The 17,692-nt window shown below is 53.9% G+C and overlaps 1 protein-coding gene across 1 annotated transcript; it reads right to left on the bottom strand.

The window, feature by feature from the left end:
- Nucleotides 1–271: 271 nt before the first annotated feature.
- On the bottom strand, nucleotides 272–17,310 carry PRSS36 (serine protease 36). Its single transcript, XM_039911277.1, has 13 exons — nucleotides 17,280–17,310; nucleotides 14,660–14,822; nucleotides 13,408–13,688; nucleotides 11,903–12,069; nucleotides 11,446–11,671; nucleotides 11,129–11,261; nucleotides 10,602–10,849; nucleotides 8,967–9,124; nucleotides 7,022–7,259; nucleotides 3,121–3,262; nucleotides 1,301–1,560; nucleotides 1,028–1,149; nucleotides 272–875 (listed from the first exon to the last, which is right to left on the bottom strand). Exons 1-13 carry the CDS (start codon nucleotides 17,308–17,310, stop codon nucleotides 600–602), a joined length of 2,445 nt encoding a protein of 814 aa, XP_039767211.1. The 3' UTR covers nucleotides 272–599.
- Between the last annotated feature and the right edge of the window lie 382 nt (nucleotides 17,311–17,692).

Below are 17,692 nucleotides of genomic sequence, written 5' to 3'. Positions count from 1 at the left end.
TCGGACATGAATTTCTCCCCGCACACTCTGCCTCTGACTCAGCCAGCCACTAACCTCTTTTGCTGACTCGGGATCTGGGAGGCAAGCCTTCCCAGAAACCTCGACCTATCCCGAAGCCATCCATATTTGTTTTACCGGTGGTTTCCTCGGCCTCACCGGTCCAGTCTCTGTGGTTCCGCTGGGTTCTCCCCAGAGCCGGCCTCGTCTCGGGGCCGCCGACACCCCCTTCCCCAGAGCCAGCCGCGTTCCCGGGCATGAACCAGCCCCCGGCGATGTCAACCATGTTGTTTATTGTCCCAGCGCCCACGTCCCCTCTGAATTCCTGGGCCTGAAATAGCAGCCAGAACCAGGGTCCAATTAGCGGGGGCCCCAGGCGATGCAGTCACCCGGGAGGGAGGGGTGGCTTTCGAGGTTCCGGCCTGGGGATCCGGACGGGGCGCATTCCACTTACGTCAGATGGGAAAATGGAGGGGGAAGGGAAGAGAAAGGGGAATACAAACCTTCTGGCCCCCTCAACCCCTAGATGCCTGGCCCCCGGAACCCAAGCAACTCCTGCCTCTCCTTCCTCCCGTGAGCCTCAGGTTCTCTCCCAGAACCTCTCAGTCTTGCAGCAGGTGAAGCAGGAGGAGAAGGAGAGTAGCTTGAGAAGCTTTGGCTGCTCCATTGGAGTCTGGGGGACAAAGGTCACTGCTTCCCAGGAGGCCAGGGGCCGAGTGAGACTGTCCCACAAAGGTGACTCCCCCCGCAGTCTGGGAGATCCAGGCCGCCTGTCTCCCCACGAGGGTGAAGTGCTTCCGGCTGCCCCTCACGGCCACTCCGAGGAGGGTCCAGACGCCCCCCTTGTCCAAACATATGAGAGATGGAGCTGAGTCGATCTGGGGGAGAGAACCAAGGCAGGCTGGGAGTCCCCAGCCTTCTACTTCTTCCAGCCCGCACCCATCCCTCCGGGCATTCGGGAATCCAGCCTCTCAAGTCCCAGATGCGTCCCCCCCCCCCCCCCGAGATCCCTTTGGCCACCCACCCATACCTCCAACTTCTCCTCCTGTCCCTCCAAGTACAGGACACAGACGAGTGCACCGGGCAGCATCCCCCGCTGGAGGCAGGGACAGAATCTCGAAGGCAGAATGGAGACGGGAACGGCCACCGGGACTGAGGAAGTAAGATCTGAGCCGAGCCGGCACTCCCTCCCCGCCACCCAAGCCAAACTCCCCTCCTCATTCGTCACCCCCTCAACTCCCCCTACCAACCACCCTGACCACTGGCTTCTGGCTCCGTTCGTTGGAGCGGGAGCCTCGTTCACCTCGGTCTCTTGGGTCCTTCCACCCCAACACCTGGCATCTGGTTCCTGGGGGGATGGTCCCAGAGTGGAGACACACCGGGAGGGCAGAGGGGGATGGCTCCACTTGGACCCCCAACTCCAGGAGGGCGAAAGAGGGCTGGGAAGATGGTCCAACGGGCAGGTGGACCCTGGTGACTTTCCGGGATATCTCGTGGTCCAGTGGGGGCGGGGTTGCCCCAGTCCTGCCCAGGATCACGTGGAGAGAGGCCTCGGTGCCTTGTCTGCGGAAATAAGCCAGAGCAATAAGTTCACCTCCTAGAACTGTACACCTTTTACTTTTTTTTAAAATGGTATTTGTTAAGCGCTTACTATGTGCCAGGCACCAAACTAAGCGCTGGGGTAGACATAAGTTAATCAGGTTGAGACATAGTCCATGTCCCAGGTGGGGCTCACAGTCTTAATCCCCATTTTACAATGAGGTAACTGAGGCTCAGAGATGTTAAGTGACTTGCCTAAAGTCACCCAGCAGACAAGTGGCCAAACTGGGATTAGAACCCAGGTCTTTATGACTCCCACATCTGTGCTCTATTCACTGGACCACACCACTTCTCTATTTGTCCCTCCCTCTCTAACCAAAAGCCTTCTCCCATCATCCTCTTTGGCTCATTCACACCCTTTAATAATAGTAATGATGGTATTTGTTAAGCGCTTACTATGTGCCGAGCACTGTTCTAAGCGCTGGGGCAGATACGAGGTAATCAGGTTGTCCCATGCGAGGCTCACAGTCTTAATCCCCATTTTACAGATGAGGGAACTGAGGCACAGAGAAGTTAAGTGACTTGCCCAAAGTCACACAACTGATAAGTGGCGGAGCCGGGATTAGAACCCACGACCTCTGACTCCAAAGTCTGGGCTCTTTCCACTAAGCCACGCTACTTCTCTAGAATTTCCTCCTCGTGCCCTTGGTTTGTTCCTTCAGTATCAACAGCATTTATCGTGCTATTACCGAGAGGTCCTATCGCCTTGAGAGATATTTGGAAAGCAGGGAGAAAAACACGCCATCTCCGCCCCTGACAGTAGGCATAAACTCATGAATACACCAGGGTTACAAGTGAGAGAATAGATAGAAACCGTTTTTCAACAAAAACACACATCTCCTTTTTCATGATAAGGCTTTCTCCTGTGGTTATAATAATAATTATGGTACTTGTTAAACTACGTGCCATGCACTCTGCTAAGCACTAGGGTAGATACAAGTTAATCAGGTTGAATGCAGTCCCTGTCATTCATTCAATAGTATTTATTGAGCGCTTACTATGTGCAGAGCACTGTGCTAAGCGCTTGCAATGTACAATTCGGCAACAGATAGAGACCATCCCTGCCCACTGACGGGCTCACAATCTAATCGGAGGAGACAGACGGACAAAAACAAGACAACTTACTCACGATAAATAGAATCAAGGGGATGGACACCTCATTAACTGTCCCACCTGGGGCTCACAGTCTTCATCCCCATTTTACAGATGTGATAACTGAGGTCCAGAGAAATGAAGTGATTTGCCCAAGGTCACACAGCAGACACGCGATGGAGCCGGGATTAGAACTCAAGTCCTTCTGACTCCTAGGCCCCTACTCCCGAGATAGCGAATAGTCTCCCATCCCGAGGGAGAAAACCCCCTCCCTGTGCTTTGAACTTTATTCCATGCCAACCTTCCGGTTCTCTAGTAATCCTCTGAGGCAGGAGGTCAGACTAGAGTTAGAAAAGTCTGCCCTCCTCGATCCGCCCCGCCCTGCCCCTTCCACCGAACACACCCATTTCACTTTGCCAAGGGAGGACTCACCTGAGCCCACAGTGAGCGGCTGCCAGAACCCAGCCGGGGGCCACCAGAGTCCCGCTGCAGGGCTTGCTCCCAGCAACGTGCACTTCGACTACCCAGGGCCACGGTTCCCTGGCTCCCTCTGGCCCTGGGCGAAGCCCGCAGGCTGCGAGGAAGGAAAGTCCGTTAAGGTTTCACCGTTGCAGAGCCAAACGTGGACAACTGGATCCGTCCCCTTTAAGAAATAGATACTCACCCCACCTTCGGCTCCACCGCACCTATGTACATTTCCCTAATTTATTTGAATATCTATCTCCGCCTCTAGACTGTAAACTCCTTTTTATCAGGGAACATTTTTTATGGTATTTGTTAAAGCGCTTACAATGTGCCAGGCACTGTTAAGCGCTGGGGTAGATACGAGAAGTTAATCAGGTTGGACACAGTCCATGTCTCACATTGAGCTCACGGTCTTAATCCCCATTTTACAGGTGAGGTAACTGAGGCACAGAGAAGTGAAATGACTTGCTCAAGGTCACGCAGCAGACAAGTGGCAGAGCCGGGATTAGAACCCAAATCCTCTGACTCCCAGGCCCGTGCCCTTCCCGCTAGGTCACACTGCTGCCAACTCTGTTGTGCCCTACTCTCCCAAGTGCTTAGTACAGTGCTCTGCACACAGTAAGCATTCAATAGATGCCATTGATTGTTCAATCGAATCCCACTCCCTGGTTGGAGCCACACTGACTCACCCACATCTGGGTTGGCCCAAGCCACTGAGAATTTCCCCCTCTCCACCTCTTCTCATCCCCCAACTTAAAATCGAGCAGGGGCATGCTAAGTCTCCCTTTCCTTTCATTCATTCATTCAATAGTATTTATTGAGCGCTTACTATGTGCAGAGCACTGTACTAAGCGCTTGGGATGAGCAAGTCGGCAACAGATAGAGACAGTCCCTGCCGTTTGACGGGCTTACAGTCTAATCGGGGGAGACGGACAGACAAGAACAATGGCACTAAACAGCATCAAGGGGAAGAACATCTCGTAAAAACAATGGCAACTAAATAGAATCGAGGCGATGTACAATTCATTAACAAAATAAATAGGGTAACGAAAATATATATAGTTGAGCGGACGGGTACAGTGCTGTGGGGATGGGAAGGGAGAGGTGGAGGAGCAGAGGGAAAAGGGGAAAATGAGGCTTTAGCTGCGGAGAGGTAAAGGGGGGATGGCAGAGGGAGTAGAGGGGGAAGAGGAGCTCAGTCTGGGAAGGCCTCTTGGAGGAGGTGATTTTTAAGTAAGGTTTTGAAGAGGGAAAGAGAATCAGTTTGGCGGAGGTGAGGAGGGAGGGCGTTCCAGGACCGCGGGAGGACGTGACCCGGGGGTCGACGGCGGGATGGGCGAGACCGAGGGACGGCGAGGAGGTGGGCGGCGGAGGAGCGGAGCGTGCGGGGTGGGCGGTAGAAAGAGAGAAGGGAGGAGAGGTAGGAAGGGGCGAGGTGATGGAGAGCCTCGAAGCCTAGAGTGAGGAGTTTTTGTTTGGAGCGGAGGTCGATAGGCAACCACTGGAGTTGTTTAAGAAGGGGAGTGACATGCCCAGATCGTTTCTGCAGGAAGATGAGCCGGGCAGCGGAGTGAAGAATAGACCGGAGCGGGGCGAGAGAGGAGGAAGGGAGGTCAGAGAGAAGGCTGACACAGTAGTCTAGCCGGGATATAACGAGAGCCCGTAATAGTAAGGTAGCCGTTTGGGTGGAGAGGAAAGGGCGGATCTTGGCGATATCGTAGAGGTGAAACCGGCAGGTCTCGGTAACGGATAGGATGTGTGGGGTGAACGAGAGGGACGAGTCAAGGATGACACCGAGATTGCGGGCCTGAGAGACGGGAAGGATGGTCGTGCCATCCACGGTGATGGAGAAGTCTGGTAGCGGACCGGGCTTGGGAGGGAAGATGAGGAGCTCAGTCTTGCTCATGTTGAGTTTTAGGTGGCGGGCCGACATCCAGGTGGAGACGTCCCGGAGGCGGGAGGAGATGCGAGCCCGAAGGGAGGGGGAGAGGACAGGGGCGGAGATGTAGATCTGCGTGTCATCTGCGTAGAGATGGTAGTCAAAGCCGTGAGAGCGGATGAGTTCACCGAGGGAGTGAGTGTAAATGGAGAACAGAAGAGGGCCGAGAACTGACCCTTGAGGAACTCCAACAGTTAAAGGATGGGAGGGGGAGGAGGCTCCAGCGTAGGAGACCGAGAATGATCGGCCAGAGAGGTAAGAGGAGAACCAGGAGAGGACAGAGTCCGTGAAGCCAAGGTGAGATAAGGTATGGAGGAGGAGGGGATGGTCGACAGTGTCCAAGGCAGCAGAGAGGTCAAGGAGGATCAGAATGGAGTAGGAGCCATTGGATTTGGCAAGAAGGAGGTCATGGGTGACCTTAGAGAGAGCAGTCTCGGTAGAGTGGAGGGGACGGAAGCCAGATTGGAGGGGGTCTAGGAGAGAATGGGAGTTAAGGAATTCTAGGCATCGATTGTAGACGACTCGTTCTAAGATTTTGGATCTTAGATCTCCTTTCCTGTAGAGGGAAGGAGATGGCACGAGGAGAACGGCTGGGTCTCGGGCAGCTCAAAATCTCTGGTCACCCTGGGACTGCCCCAGCCCAAAATGTGAGCCTGGCCCTCCCTCCCCGAGCTCTCCCTCAGGCCGCCCCACAGCCAACGGGTCTCTGGAGTGGAAAAGGGTCAGGCTTTTTTCATCTCTTCAAGTCACCTTTCTTCTCCCTCAGTGCTGACCTGGAACACTAGACTCCTCTCACGACCAAAACTGGAATTCACTGCTTCAGCCGGCTCAACTGCCCGGATCCAGGCCAGCTGAATTGGAAATCTTTTCATTCATTCATTCAAACATATTTATTGAGTCCTTACTGTGGCAAGAGCACTGTGGTGAGCGCTTTGGAGAGTACTTTTGTTCTGCACACAGTAGGCACTCAATAAATACAGTTGAATGAATACTATAGAATAATAGGCACAGTCCCTGCCCACAATGAGCTTAGGTCAAGAGGGGGAGACATACGTTAATATAAATAAATAAATTACAGATATGTACATAAGTGCTGTGGGGTTGGGAGGGGGGAATGAATAAACGGAGCAGGTCAGGGTGACGCAGAAGGGAGTGGGAGAAGAGGAAAGGTGGGTTTAGTCAGGGAAGGCCTCTTGGAGGAGGTGGGCTTTCATTGAGGCTTCGAAAGTGGGGAGAGTCATCGTCTGTGGGTTTGAGGAGGGAGGGCGTTCCAGGACACCTGACTGGCAGTCCCCCGGCAATCCACCTCTTCTTCTGGATGCAGGATTTTTAGCAAATCGGGAAGCTCACCAAGAGCAGGGTAGGAACAGTGGTTAGATGCCCAGAACACTGAAAGCGGCAGAAGCATCAACGACAAAAGAAAAGTTTCTGCTGCTTTCAGTGTGGCTCCTCTGAAACATTTGTCCCTTCGAACTGAAGTCCATAAACACTGGCGGCATTGCTGGCGGGTGAGAGGGAGGAGGGGAGAGAAAGTTTCTCGCCGCCCAAGACCGCAATTCAGCGAGGATCAGTCCTGGCTGGGAATAGAGTTGGTGGGGGGCAAGGGGGCTAGGGGAGGGAAATAGGGGGAGAGCCTGGGGAAGGGAACATGTGACCCAGGTAGGGATAGCACCCCTTCTACCCTTCTACCCCTTGATGAGAGTCCCCTGGACCCCCCTTCCCCTAAGATGGGAAGACGGGGGGCAGGCCGGGGGGACCCTCATCAAGAAGTCTGGTCCTAGTGTCTACAACACAGCGGTTAAACCTCTAACTGGATCTGAATGTCCCCCAAGGACCAAACTATTACATCGATGCTCCTCCAAATGCTGGGGCAGTAAGTAAGTCCAAGCCACTCTGTGGACTAAGCCGTCGCTGAGCGGGGTCACTCACCACCCTGAGCAGTGGAGCGAGGGCAGGTCTGATTCTTCATCTCTTCCCCTTTAGGATTCCAGTCCCAGGCCAGCTGGTCCTCCAGGTAGGCCCCGTGGGTTACGTGGGTGATCCAGAGCCCATGGGATTGGAGTGGGGAGAAGAACTTGGGCCGGGGACAACCTTCAAGAGCCCTGCCCGCTCCCGCCAAGAACCACGTCCCAGCTTCTCGACACAGCAGGCTCCAGTGGGAAACATTCTAGGAAAAAGCAAAAGACTTGAGGGAGGCAAAGATGGGGCCCTGCCCCTTGAATTCTGCTCCCTTCAGCCTCCAAATAATAATAATAATATGATAATTATGGTGTTTGTAAAGCCCTTACTATGTGCCAGGCACTGTTCTAAGCGCTGGGGTAGATACAAGGCAATCAGGTTGGACACAGTCCCTGTCCCACGCGGGGCTCACAGTCTTAATCCCCATTTTACAGCTGAGGGACCTGAGGCACAGAGAAGTTAAGCAACTTGCCCAAGGTCACACAGCAGGCAAGTGGCAGAGCTGGGCTTAGAACCCATGACCTTCTGACTCCCCCACCCTTCAACCCCAGGTGCTTGCTCACCCCTAGCAGGATTTTTTTTTATGGCATTTATTAAGCGCTTATTATGTGCCAGGCACTGGGCTAAGCACATACAAGCTAATTAGGTTGGACATAGTCCAATTTCCCCATGGGGCTCACAGCTTTAATCCCCATTTTATACCTAAGGGAACCGAAGCCCAGAGAAGTTAAGTAATTTGCCCAAGTTCTCTCAGAGGACACATGGCAGAGTTGGAATTGGAACTCAGAGCCATCTGTCTCCCAGGCCCAAGCTCTACCCGCTAGACCATGCTGCTTCTCACATTTTCCACTACTATAATAATAATAATAATAATAATAATAATAATGGCATTTGTTAAGCGCTTACTATGTATAATAATAATGATATTTGTTAAGCACTTACTATGTGCCAAGCATTGTTCTAAGGACTGGGTGGGACACAAGTTAATCAGGTGGTCCCGCACGGGGCTCACAGCCTTAATCCCCATTTTCCAGATGAGGTAACTGAGGCCCAGAGAAGTGAAGTCACAGTCTTAATCCCCATTTTGCAGCTGAGGTAACTGAGGCCCAGAGAAGTGAAGTGACTTGCCCCAAGTGACCCAGCTGACAAGGGGCAGAGGTGGCATTAGAACCCACCACCTCTGACTCCCAAGCCCGGGCTCTGGCCACTGAGCCACGCGGCTTCTCACGCAGCGATGGTACCATTACCGTCCCCAGCACACAGCGGAAAGAGCTTGAGCTTGGGAGTCAGAGGTCATGGGTTCGAATCCCAGCTCCACCACTTGTCAGCTGTGTGACTGTGGGCAAGTCACTTAACTTCTCTGGGCCTAAATTCCCTCATCTGTAAATTGGGGATTAACTGTGAGCCTCACATGGGACAACTTGATTACCGTGTATCTACCTCAGCGCTTAGAACAGTGCTCTGCACAAAGTAAACGCTTAACAAATACCAGCACTATTATCACCCACTGAGGCTGCAGAATGAGGTGAGGCTCCTGGCCCACCACCTCTGCCCACCTTGAGGGCCGGGAGCTGGTTTTGGCCACCCCCCGGGGGGTCTCACCCAGCAGTTCTGCGACTCCCCTCGGAACAGAGCACACAAGATCCTGGGGGATACATCACCCACCGAGGCCGCGGAATGAGACGAGGCTCCTGGCCCACCACCTCTGCCCACCTTGAGGGCCGGGAGCTGGTTTTGGCCACCCCCCGGGGGGGTCTCACCCAGCAGTTCTGCGACTCCCCTCGGAACAGAGCACACAAGATCCTGGGGGATACATCCCCCACCGAGGCCACGGAATGAGAGGAGGCTCCTGGCCCACCACCTCTGCCCTCCTTGAGGGCCGGGAGCTGGTTTTGGCCACCCCGGGGAGTCTCACCCAGCAATTCTGCGACTCCTCTCGGTACAGAGGACACAAGATCCTGGGGGTCACCCCGGGCTGGGGCACAGTCTCCCCCTGCCGGCCGTGGAGACAGTAACACCACCAGCTGCCCATCAACTGGGCCTCCAGCAGCGAGTTGGGACCCTCAGGTGACTCTGCAGAGAAGACAGAGAAAGAGAGAGGTCGTCTTTCTGGTGCAGGGCATTCCCCGGGGACTCATTGGCCTCCACCGGCCCCGTCTGGCTCTAGGACAACCTCTCTCCCCCTCTTCAAAATCTTACTGAAGGCATATTCAGGTCCATCTGGCTCTAGGACAACCTCTCTCCCCTCCCCTCAAAGTCTTACTAAAGGCACATTCATTCATTCGATCGTCTTTATTGAGCGCTTACTGTGTGCAGAGCACTGTAGTAAGCACTTGGAAAGTACAGTTCGGCAACAGATCGAAACTATCCCTAGCCAACAATGGGCTCGCAGTCTAGCGGGGGAGACAGACAACAAAACAAAACAAGTAGACGGCCATCGATACCATTAAAATCGATAAATCGAATTGTAAATCTATACACATCATTAATAAAATAGGGTAATAAATATGTACAAATATACACAAGGGCTGTGGGGAGGAGAAGGGGGTAGGGCGGGGGGCGGGGGGAGTAGGGGCCATGGGGAGGGGAGGGAAAGGAAGGGCTCAGGCTGGGAAGGCCTCCTGGAAGAGGTGAGCTCTCAGTAGGGCTTTGAAGAGGGGAAGAGAGCTAGTTTGGCGGGTGTGAGGAGGTGGCCCATACGGGGCCATCTCCTCCAAGAGGGCTTCCCTGACTAAGCCCTCTTTTCTTCTTCAACTCCTGCGTCGTCCTGACTTGCTCCCTTTATGCATCCCCTCTCCCAGCCCCACGGCACTTGTAATTTATTTATTTATTTATATCAATGTCTGTCTCCTCCTCTAGACTGTAAGCTTGTTGTGGATGGGGAATGGATCTGTTTCTTATTATTCAGTACTTTCCCAAGCGCTTATTACAGTGCTCTGCACACAAATAAGCACTCAGTAAATATGATTGACTTACTGACTGACTAGGGGTGGGTAACAGCAGCAGTAAAGTGAAGACTGAAGTGAGACATTTGGATCCTTGACCCATGGTCATTTGCTATTTGCCCCAACCCCACGGCACTGATGTACATACCTTTAAATTATATCTTATAAATTACTTCTTAGTTTATATTAATGTCTGTCTCCCCCTCTGGACTGTAAGCTCATTATGGGCAGGGAATGTGTCCGCTAATTCTGTCGTATTCCCCCAAACAGTAGGGTGGTCTGCATGTAATAACCATTGTGGTATTTGTTAAGTGCTTACTATGTTTAAAGCACCGTTCTGAGCACTGGGGTAGATACAAGTTTATCGGTTCGGACACAGTCCCTGTCCCACATGGGGCTCACTGTCTCAATCCCCATTTTACAGATGAGGGAACTGAGGCTCAGAGAAGTGAGGTGATTTGCCCAAGCTCACACAGCAGACAGGTGGCGGAGCTGGGATTAGAACCCACATCCTCTGACTTCCAGGCCCGTGCTCTTTCCGCAATACTGCCGATTGATTGATTGATCGACTGGGGCTGTCTCTGGGGAGGGGAAGGGCTCCTCACCCCCAAGGCCCCAGAGGGCCAGGCGGCACCGGCTGCCGGGCAAGAAGTAGTGGTCGGGGTGGGGCAGGCACAGAGGCTGGGTATCCTGAGTCAGATTCACTGGGGTCTCTAGCTTCAGCAGGGCCAGATCATAGTCGGCATCTTGGGTGAAGTTCTCATTTGGGATGAAGTGGGTGACCGGGACAGAGCGGACCCCCGGGGGCAGGAGGACCCTCCAGCCGCTGATGTTAGGGGACAGTGTGTCGGTTCTGTGGAGCAGAGAAGGACACCTCCGGTCTAGGCACCCCCACAGCCTCCCAGATTGGGCCCTGCCTCCCACCAGACAAGGTGGCCCTCCCACACCCCGGCTCTCCCCAGGCTGAGCTCTAGCATCCCACTTCCCCTCTCCCAGGTCAGGCCCAGAATCCCAACCGGCTTCCCTGCTCCGGCCCTGCCCTCCTGGGACGAGGGAGGGGCTGGGTCCTGGTGATGACCTTGAGCAGAGACTCCGGAGTACAACCTTTCCCCCACCTGTGGCGGCCACTTACCCCAGGAAGCAGCTGGCGGGAGCCAGGACCCAGTTCTCTGACACCAGTACTCCGTGGCAGGGGTTGCTGGCTCCTGGGACCACCACCTCCGTGCTCCAGGGCCAGGTGCCGGGACGAGGGGCTTGCCCACACACTGAGGGGAAGCAAAACACTGGGTCGGTAGTCGGGGGAGAGAACTGTCTTCTCCTAGACACCCAGAGTTCCTGCCTCCCCTGGGACAGATTCCATTTCCTCCTCGGCCAGAACCCAGGCCCCTTGGCCTCTGCCTCTCCTCCTCCCAGATCGAAGCATCCCTTCCTCACCCTGGACCAGCCTACCGGGGAGGGCGAGAGTGCAGTTCTCCTCAGGGGGTTCCGACGGCGGGGGCTCGGGCTGGGAGAGGAAGGTGGCTCTTGTCCGCTCCCGGATCCAAGCTTCATAGCGGGCCACGGCAGTAAAGATCCCAGGCCGGTTTCTCCGTCCGCAGCCAAAGCCGAAGCTGGTGATCCCGGCCTGGACCCAGTGACCCCCTTCCTCACAGACTAGGGGTCCCCCAGAGTCTCCCTGAGGAAGGGGGCTCGGTGGGTTAAATGTTTAGGAGGGGAGAGGGTGCTGGGAGGACAGGTACCTGGGGTCAGGATTTGAGACAGCGAGGATGCTGGTGAATCGGCAAGATGACTGAAAAAGGAGAGAGCTGGGGGAGGCGGGCAGCAGGCCAGGGGCCACGGGGCCTGGGAAGGGTGAACCTGGGGGCAAGAAGGCCCACAGGAGGCGGGATAGGGTCGAGATACTCACCTGACAGGTATCCCGCCGGCCTTCTCTGTAACCAGCGCACAGCATTCCCGGCAGTAGGTGGAAGGTAAGGTTGAAGGGCCCCGGCTGGCTGTACAGGCACTGGCAGGCCGTCCCTCCCAGGAGCCGTAGCTCCACCTGCTGAAGCCTCCATGATGGAGGCAGTGGGTCTGAGGGGAAAGGAGGGGAAGGTGAGGAGCTGGGAAGAAGAAGGAGCCAACAAGTGGAAGATTCGGAGAGGAATCAGGTAGCAAGGTGAGGAGCGGTCAGCTGGTCAGTCAATGATATTTATTGAATGCCTAATGGGTGCAGAGCACTGTACTAAGCACTTGGGAGAGTACAATATAGCAATATAACCAACACATTCTCTGCCCACAACAAACTTACAGTCTAGAGGGAGAGATAGACATTAAGATAAATAAAATTACAGATATGTACATAAGCGCTGTGGCCTAATGGATAGAGCATAGAGCCTGGAAGTCAGAAGGACCTGGGTTCTAATCCCAACTCTGCCACATGTCAGCTGTGTGGCCTTGGGCAAGTCACTTCTCTGTGTCTCAGTTACCTCATCTGTAAAATGAGGATTAGGACTGGGAACTCCATATGGGACACGGATTGGGTCCAACCTGATTAACTTCTATCTACCCCAGTGCTTAATGCAGTGACTGGAACATAGTAAACACTTAACAGAAAACATTAGGAAAAAATGCTGGAGGTAGGGATAGGGATGAGAAAAGGGGGTGGCTGGAGAATGTGGAGCTCAGAGGAGATGGAAAATTGGGAAAGAGTGAAGATCTTGAACTGGGCCAAAGACCAGGAGGGATGGGAAGAGGATGAGAAGAAAAGGCAGATGCAAAGATGGATGAAGAATGATGGTGGAAAGGGGAAGAAGAAGTGGGGGAGAAGGGGCTGGAAAGTTGAGTCCAGGTGGAGGGAGACAAAGAAGGATGGAGAGATGGAAGAGAGAGAAGGGGTGGAAAAATAGAACTGGAAGGAGATAATAGAAGGACATATGGTGATAGAAAGAAGGGGTGGATTTGTGGATAGGTGAAGAAAGCTGAAGGACAGAAGTGGAGAAAGGGAAAGATGGAGAGAGACAACAAGACGGGTGTATGTCACAGACATGGCCATGGTTAAGGGGGAATTAAGGATAGAGGAGTTGTTGTTCTTTTCTACTAGTATTTGTCAAGTGCTTACTATATGCCAGGCACTGTTCTAAGCGCCAGGGGTAGATACAAGCTAACCAGGTCGGACGCAGTCTATGTCCCTCATGGGGCTCACACTCTTAATCCCCAGATGCGGTAACTAAGGCACAGAGAAGTTAAGCGACTTGCCCAAGGTCAAACAGCAGACCAGTGGTGGAAATGGGACAAGAACCCAGGTCCTTTTGACTCCCAAGCCCGTGCTTTATCCACTAGGCCACGCTGTTTGGGCAGCCTCAGAGACACCACCACCCCCTCAGAGACACCTCCCCCCCCACCACATGAAGCCACCCAGGGTCCACTCACCCTCCTCCTGTAGGTCTCCCCACCCCGTGGCCCAACAGGTGGCCCCACTGGGGAAGCGATGGGTGGCTCGGGGCAGGCAGACGGTCCGGACAAAGTCCGTGATGTTAGCAGGGGTAGCCAGGCGGAGCAGGGCGATATCCTCTCCCAATTCCACACTTGTATAGTTCTCTGGGATCAAGATGGTCACCACCTCGCGGTGTTGCTCATAGGTCTGCTGCTTGTCCTGAGACCAGAGGCCCAGGTGAGCTGACCAGTCCTCTGCCTGGGTCATCGTCCCATTACTGGGGGAGAGGGAGGAGGAGAGAGAGGAGGGAAGGGAGCTCGTGAACCAGGCAAACGAGCCTCAGCGTATACGGATTTAAGCCGTCGGTGGTATTTACTGAGTGCTCACTGTAGGCAGAGCAGTAGACTGAGCGCTTGGGAAGGAATAATACTGTAGAACTGGTAGACAGGTCCCTGCCGACAAGGAGCTTACAGTCTACAATCTATATGGATTGGGGAAAACTGCATTGAACTCGGGAGGTGAATGGCCCAGGCTGCCTATGTAGACGTTTCTGAGGCAGGTTGGAAAGGCAGCAGAAGCTGGAGCTGGAGGGGAGAAAACACCTCAAACCCCAGGGGTATAAAGACTAGTTCCAGTTGGCTAGGAGCTGATCTCAACTCTGAGATCTTAGGGAGAAAAGGAAATACAGGGAGAGAGACCGACATATTGACTGATCCGCAGAGCATTTAATCAATCAATCAAGGGTACTTATTGAGCATTTACTGGGTGCAGAGTAGGGTACCAAGCCACTGGGAAAGTATGACGTAACAGAGTTGGTAAACATCTTCCCTGCCCACTAGGAGCTTACAGTCTAAAGGACTTAGCACAGTGTTTGACACATAGTAAGCACTTAAATGCCATAATAAATAAAAAGTAAAATGGATTGACGTGGGCTCAAACCAATAGTTGTATGGAACAGGCAAGACCTGTCTTGGGAGCCAAAGGACCCAACTTATGATGTTTATGGTCTGGGTCATGTATGAATTCATTAATTCAATCGTATTTATTGAGTGCTTACTGTGTACAAAGCACTGTACTAAGCACTTGGAATGCATGTAAGAATGCAAATGTGTCATTGTGGGCTGGGTTTTGAGACCAGGAAGGGGTCTGGGGATGTGATGGGTGCATGGGGAGGGCTAGTTGGAACCTAAGTCAGAGTGTGAGATGAGCAAGCTTGTCTATGTGAGAAGATGCAGACCGGATACTCACTCCATCATGCAGTGGGCTGCAGAGAGGACCCAGGAATCCGTGATGAGGCTGCCTCCACAGACGTGGCTCTGTCCATGATGAAGACTCACCTGCCATGGCCAGGCCCCGGGCCGGGAGCCTGAGCCACCCACGATCCGAGGTGAGGGGTGGGGGAGACCGCAGTCTGGAAGGGGAACTTACAGTGGGTCAGAGTCCATTTTCCCCTTGAGCCCAAGAACTCCCCCTGCCAGACCCCATTCCTGGTCCACAAGCCGGAAGACTGGTTCTAGGCCAGATTGGAGTTAAGGCAGGCCTGGACCAGAGAATGTTAGACCACAGTGAGGATGCACCTCTTCTCCTGGACCACTCTTCCTTCCCCAGCCCTGCCGGCTCTGTTTGAGCCCAGAGCAGGAGTGTGGCAGAGGGTAAGGTGGGGAGAGCTCTTGAGCCTCCTCAGGGTTCCCGTACCCTTTGCCCAGTCATTCAAGCAACGCTGATCGTGTCCCTGCCCTAAACTCTTGAATCTTCCTTCTAGAAAGATTTTCCTTCACCCTCCACACCCTCAGAACTCCTGCAGTGGTCTCTGTTGTATTTTCAGAATCCAGCTGTCCAGCCCTTCAGTCCCATTTCCAGAGTTTCAGTCCAGTGGCTGAGTCTTGAAATTCTCCTGGGTTGGGTTCGTGGTAAATTGACCAGATTTCTGGTGGCATTAAGCAAGGCGGGGGAAGGGTGGACAGATGGTGATGGACAGAAAGGGAAGTGGGCAGAGAAAGAGGAAAAGAAAGAAAGAATGAAGCAGGGAGAAAGGGAAAAAGAGGGAGGAAAGAGAGAGGGGAGAGAGGGAAGGTGGAGAGGAGAGAGAAGAAACTGGAAGGGGGGAAAGGCAGAGGAGAGGGGAGGGGAAAAAAGAGTGGGGAAAGACAGGGTCCGGGGAAAGGCAGAGGGGAGGGGAAAAGGCAGAAGAGAGGGGAGTGGGAAGGGCAGAGGAGAGGGAATGGGTGAAGGCAAGTGAGAAGTGAGAAGGGAAGGGGAAAGGCAGAGGAAAGAGAGGCAGAGGAGAGGGGAAGGAGAAAGGCAGAGGAGAAGGGAGGGAGAAAGGCAGAGGAGAAGGGAGGGGGAGAGGCAGAAGTGTGTGTGTGGGGGGAAGGCAGAGGAGAGGGGAGCGGGGAAAAGGGAGAAAGGACAAATTAACCCCAGTTGCTCTGCTGTTGGTTCAGATCCAGTACCCTGGGGGAAGCAACGGTGACCCTGGTGGCATGGCTCAAGGCAGGCTGGGTTATCAGGGGCTGCTGCAACCTTGGCTTTGACATGGGTGGCAGAGACAGCAACTGAGAGCTCAGTGACCCCTTGTTGCCTGGCACATCCTGGGACGTTCCAGAAATACATTCCCAAAGTCCCCACACAGAGCTCTAACATGGACGTTTTTGTCTTTAATGATATTGTTAAGTGGCTACTATGTGCCAGGAGCTGTACTAAGCTCTGGGGTAGATATGAGGCAATCAGGTTGGACACAGTCCATGTCCCACATGGGGCACATGGTCTTAATCCTCATTTTACAGATGAGGTGACTGAGTCAAAGAGAAGTTCAGGACTCGCCCGAGGTCACAGAAGCAGACATGAGGCAGAGCTAGGATTAGAACCCAGGTCCTCTGACTCCCAGACGAGGGCTCTTTCCACTAATCCGGGCTGCTTCTCTTGTTCAGCAGGGATGGCAACGGCAGTGAGAGAGACTGTTTGTGGTGGTAACAAGGAGAAAGAGAAGAGGAAGAAAAGGAAGAGCAGGAGGAAGGGGCTTCCAGAAGTCTCCTCCCAAGATTCAGATGTCAGGACCGCGGGTCTCCTTCCCCACCCGAGCCTGAAACTGGACTCTGACGGGTCCTGCCCCCGGTCTTTTGGCTCCTGAGATAGAAGAACCCCCAAACCGTGATGGTCTGGCCTATTGCAGGGTTTCTGGTCCTCTTAGAGAGAGGGATGGAAAAACAACTAGGAAACAGTTAAATACAAATGTGATTTTTAAAAAAATCAGCTGTTCAGAGCTTCAGGATTAGAAGCCTATGAAATCGCCCCACGATCCACCCCGATATCAAGAGAGAAGAGGAAACCAACCACATTGTAAACCACCTACTTATTCCCTCACTCAGCCCTCCAGCTCTGCCCACCCTCCAACAGCCCCCAGGCGCCCTTTTTCCAAGTTCCCCCCTGCTCTTCTTTCCAGCTTCTGCTTTCCTCTCTCTCTCACTGCTCCGGGCCCTCAGTTGTCCCTCCCAATCCCGGTTCTTCTCCCAGGACCCAGGGATCCTGCCTCCACATTCCCCAACTTTCCCACCGCTTCCAGACCCCCTACTTGATCTTGAGAAAGCAGGCATCCCGTCACTCAACCCGCTTGCTTTACCTGGCACTTGTGCGTCTCCTGGGTCACAGCAGAGCACTGGAGAGATAAAGAAGGTCGGCTAAGGGGAAGAGCACCAGATTCTGGGAAGGGAGAGCGAGGGAGAGAGGGAGGGGCAATCCGGTGGGTAGAGGGGCAGGATGCTGAGATTCGGCCCCTGTCCTTCCTCTCAGAACTAGGCATCCTGCCTTCCTCTCCTTACAAATTCTTCTCCCTGCTGAGAACTCAGGCGTACTGTCCCCCAGCACTTACCCAGGAGCAGAAGCAGGTGGATGGGAGACATGATGTTTCTGGGAACGGGGTGGCAGGACTCTGGGGACACCTAGGAGATCTTTCTCCTTAGCCCTGCACTGCTCCAGATTCTCCAGTTGGTCCCAGTTCCCAGCCCCACCCTTCAAGGGAATCTGAGAGGATCTGAGGCAGAGGAGGGAAACAAGGAAGTTGGCACCTTCCAAAGGCCGGCGGGGGGGCTCTATGGGCAGTTGGGGTCAAAATTAATGGCTTAATTCTGGGAGAGGGGAATCGGGGACAGGGAAAGAAGCATTCCAGGTGGGGTAGGGGTGTGGGTTTGCAGCCGTTGAGAAAGATGTCTGGTTTTTGAGAGAGACGCAGGGAAGCAGCATGGCGTAGCAGGTAGAGCACGGGACTGGGAGTCAGAAGATCAT

The sequence above is a fragment of the Ornithorhynchus anatinus genome, chromosome 2 (genome assembly GCF_004115215.2).
Source record: "Ornithorhynchus anatinus isolate Pmale09 chromosome 2, mOrnAna1.pri.v4, whole genome shotgun sequence".
In the NCBI taxonomy this organism is placed as follows: domain Eukaryota; kingdom Metazoa; phylum Chordata; class Mammalia; order Monotremata; family Ornithorhynchidae; genus Ornithorhynchus; species Ornithorhynchus anatinus.
Note: the sequence above shows the minus strand (reverse complement) of the source record. Positions and strands in the feature narration are given on the sequence as shown.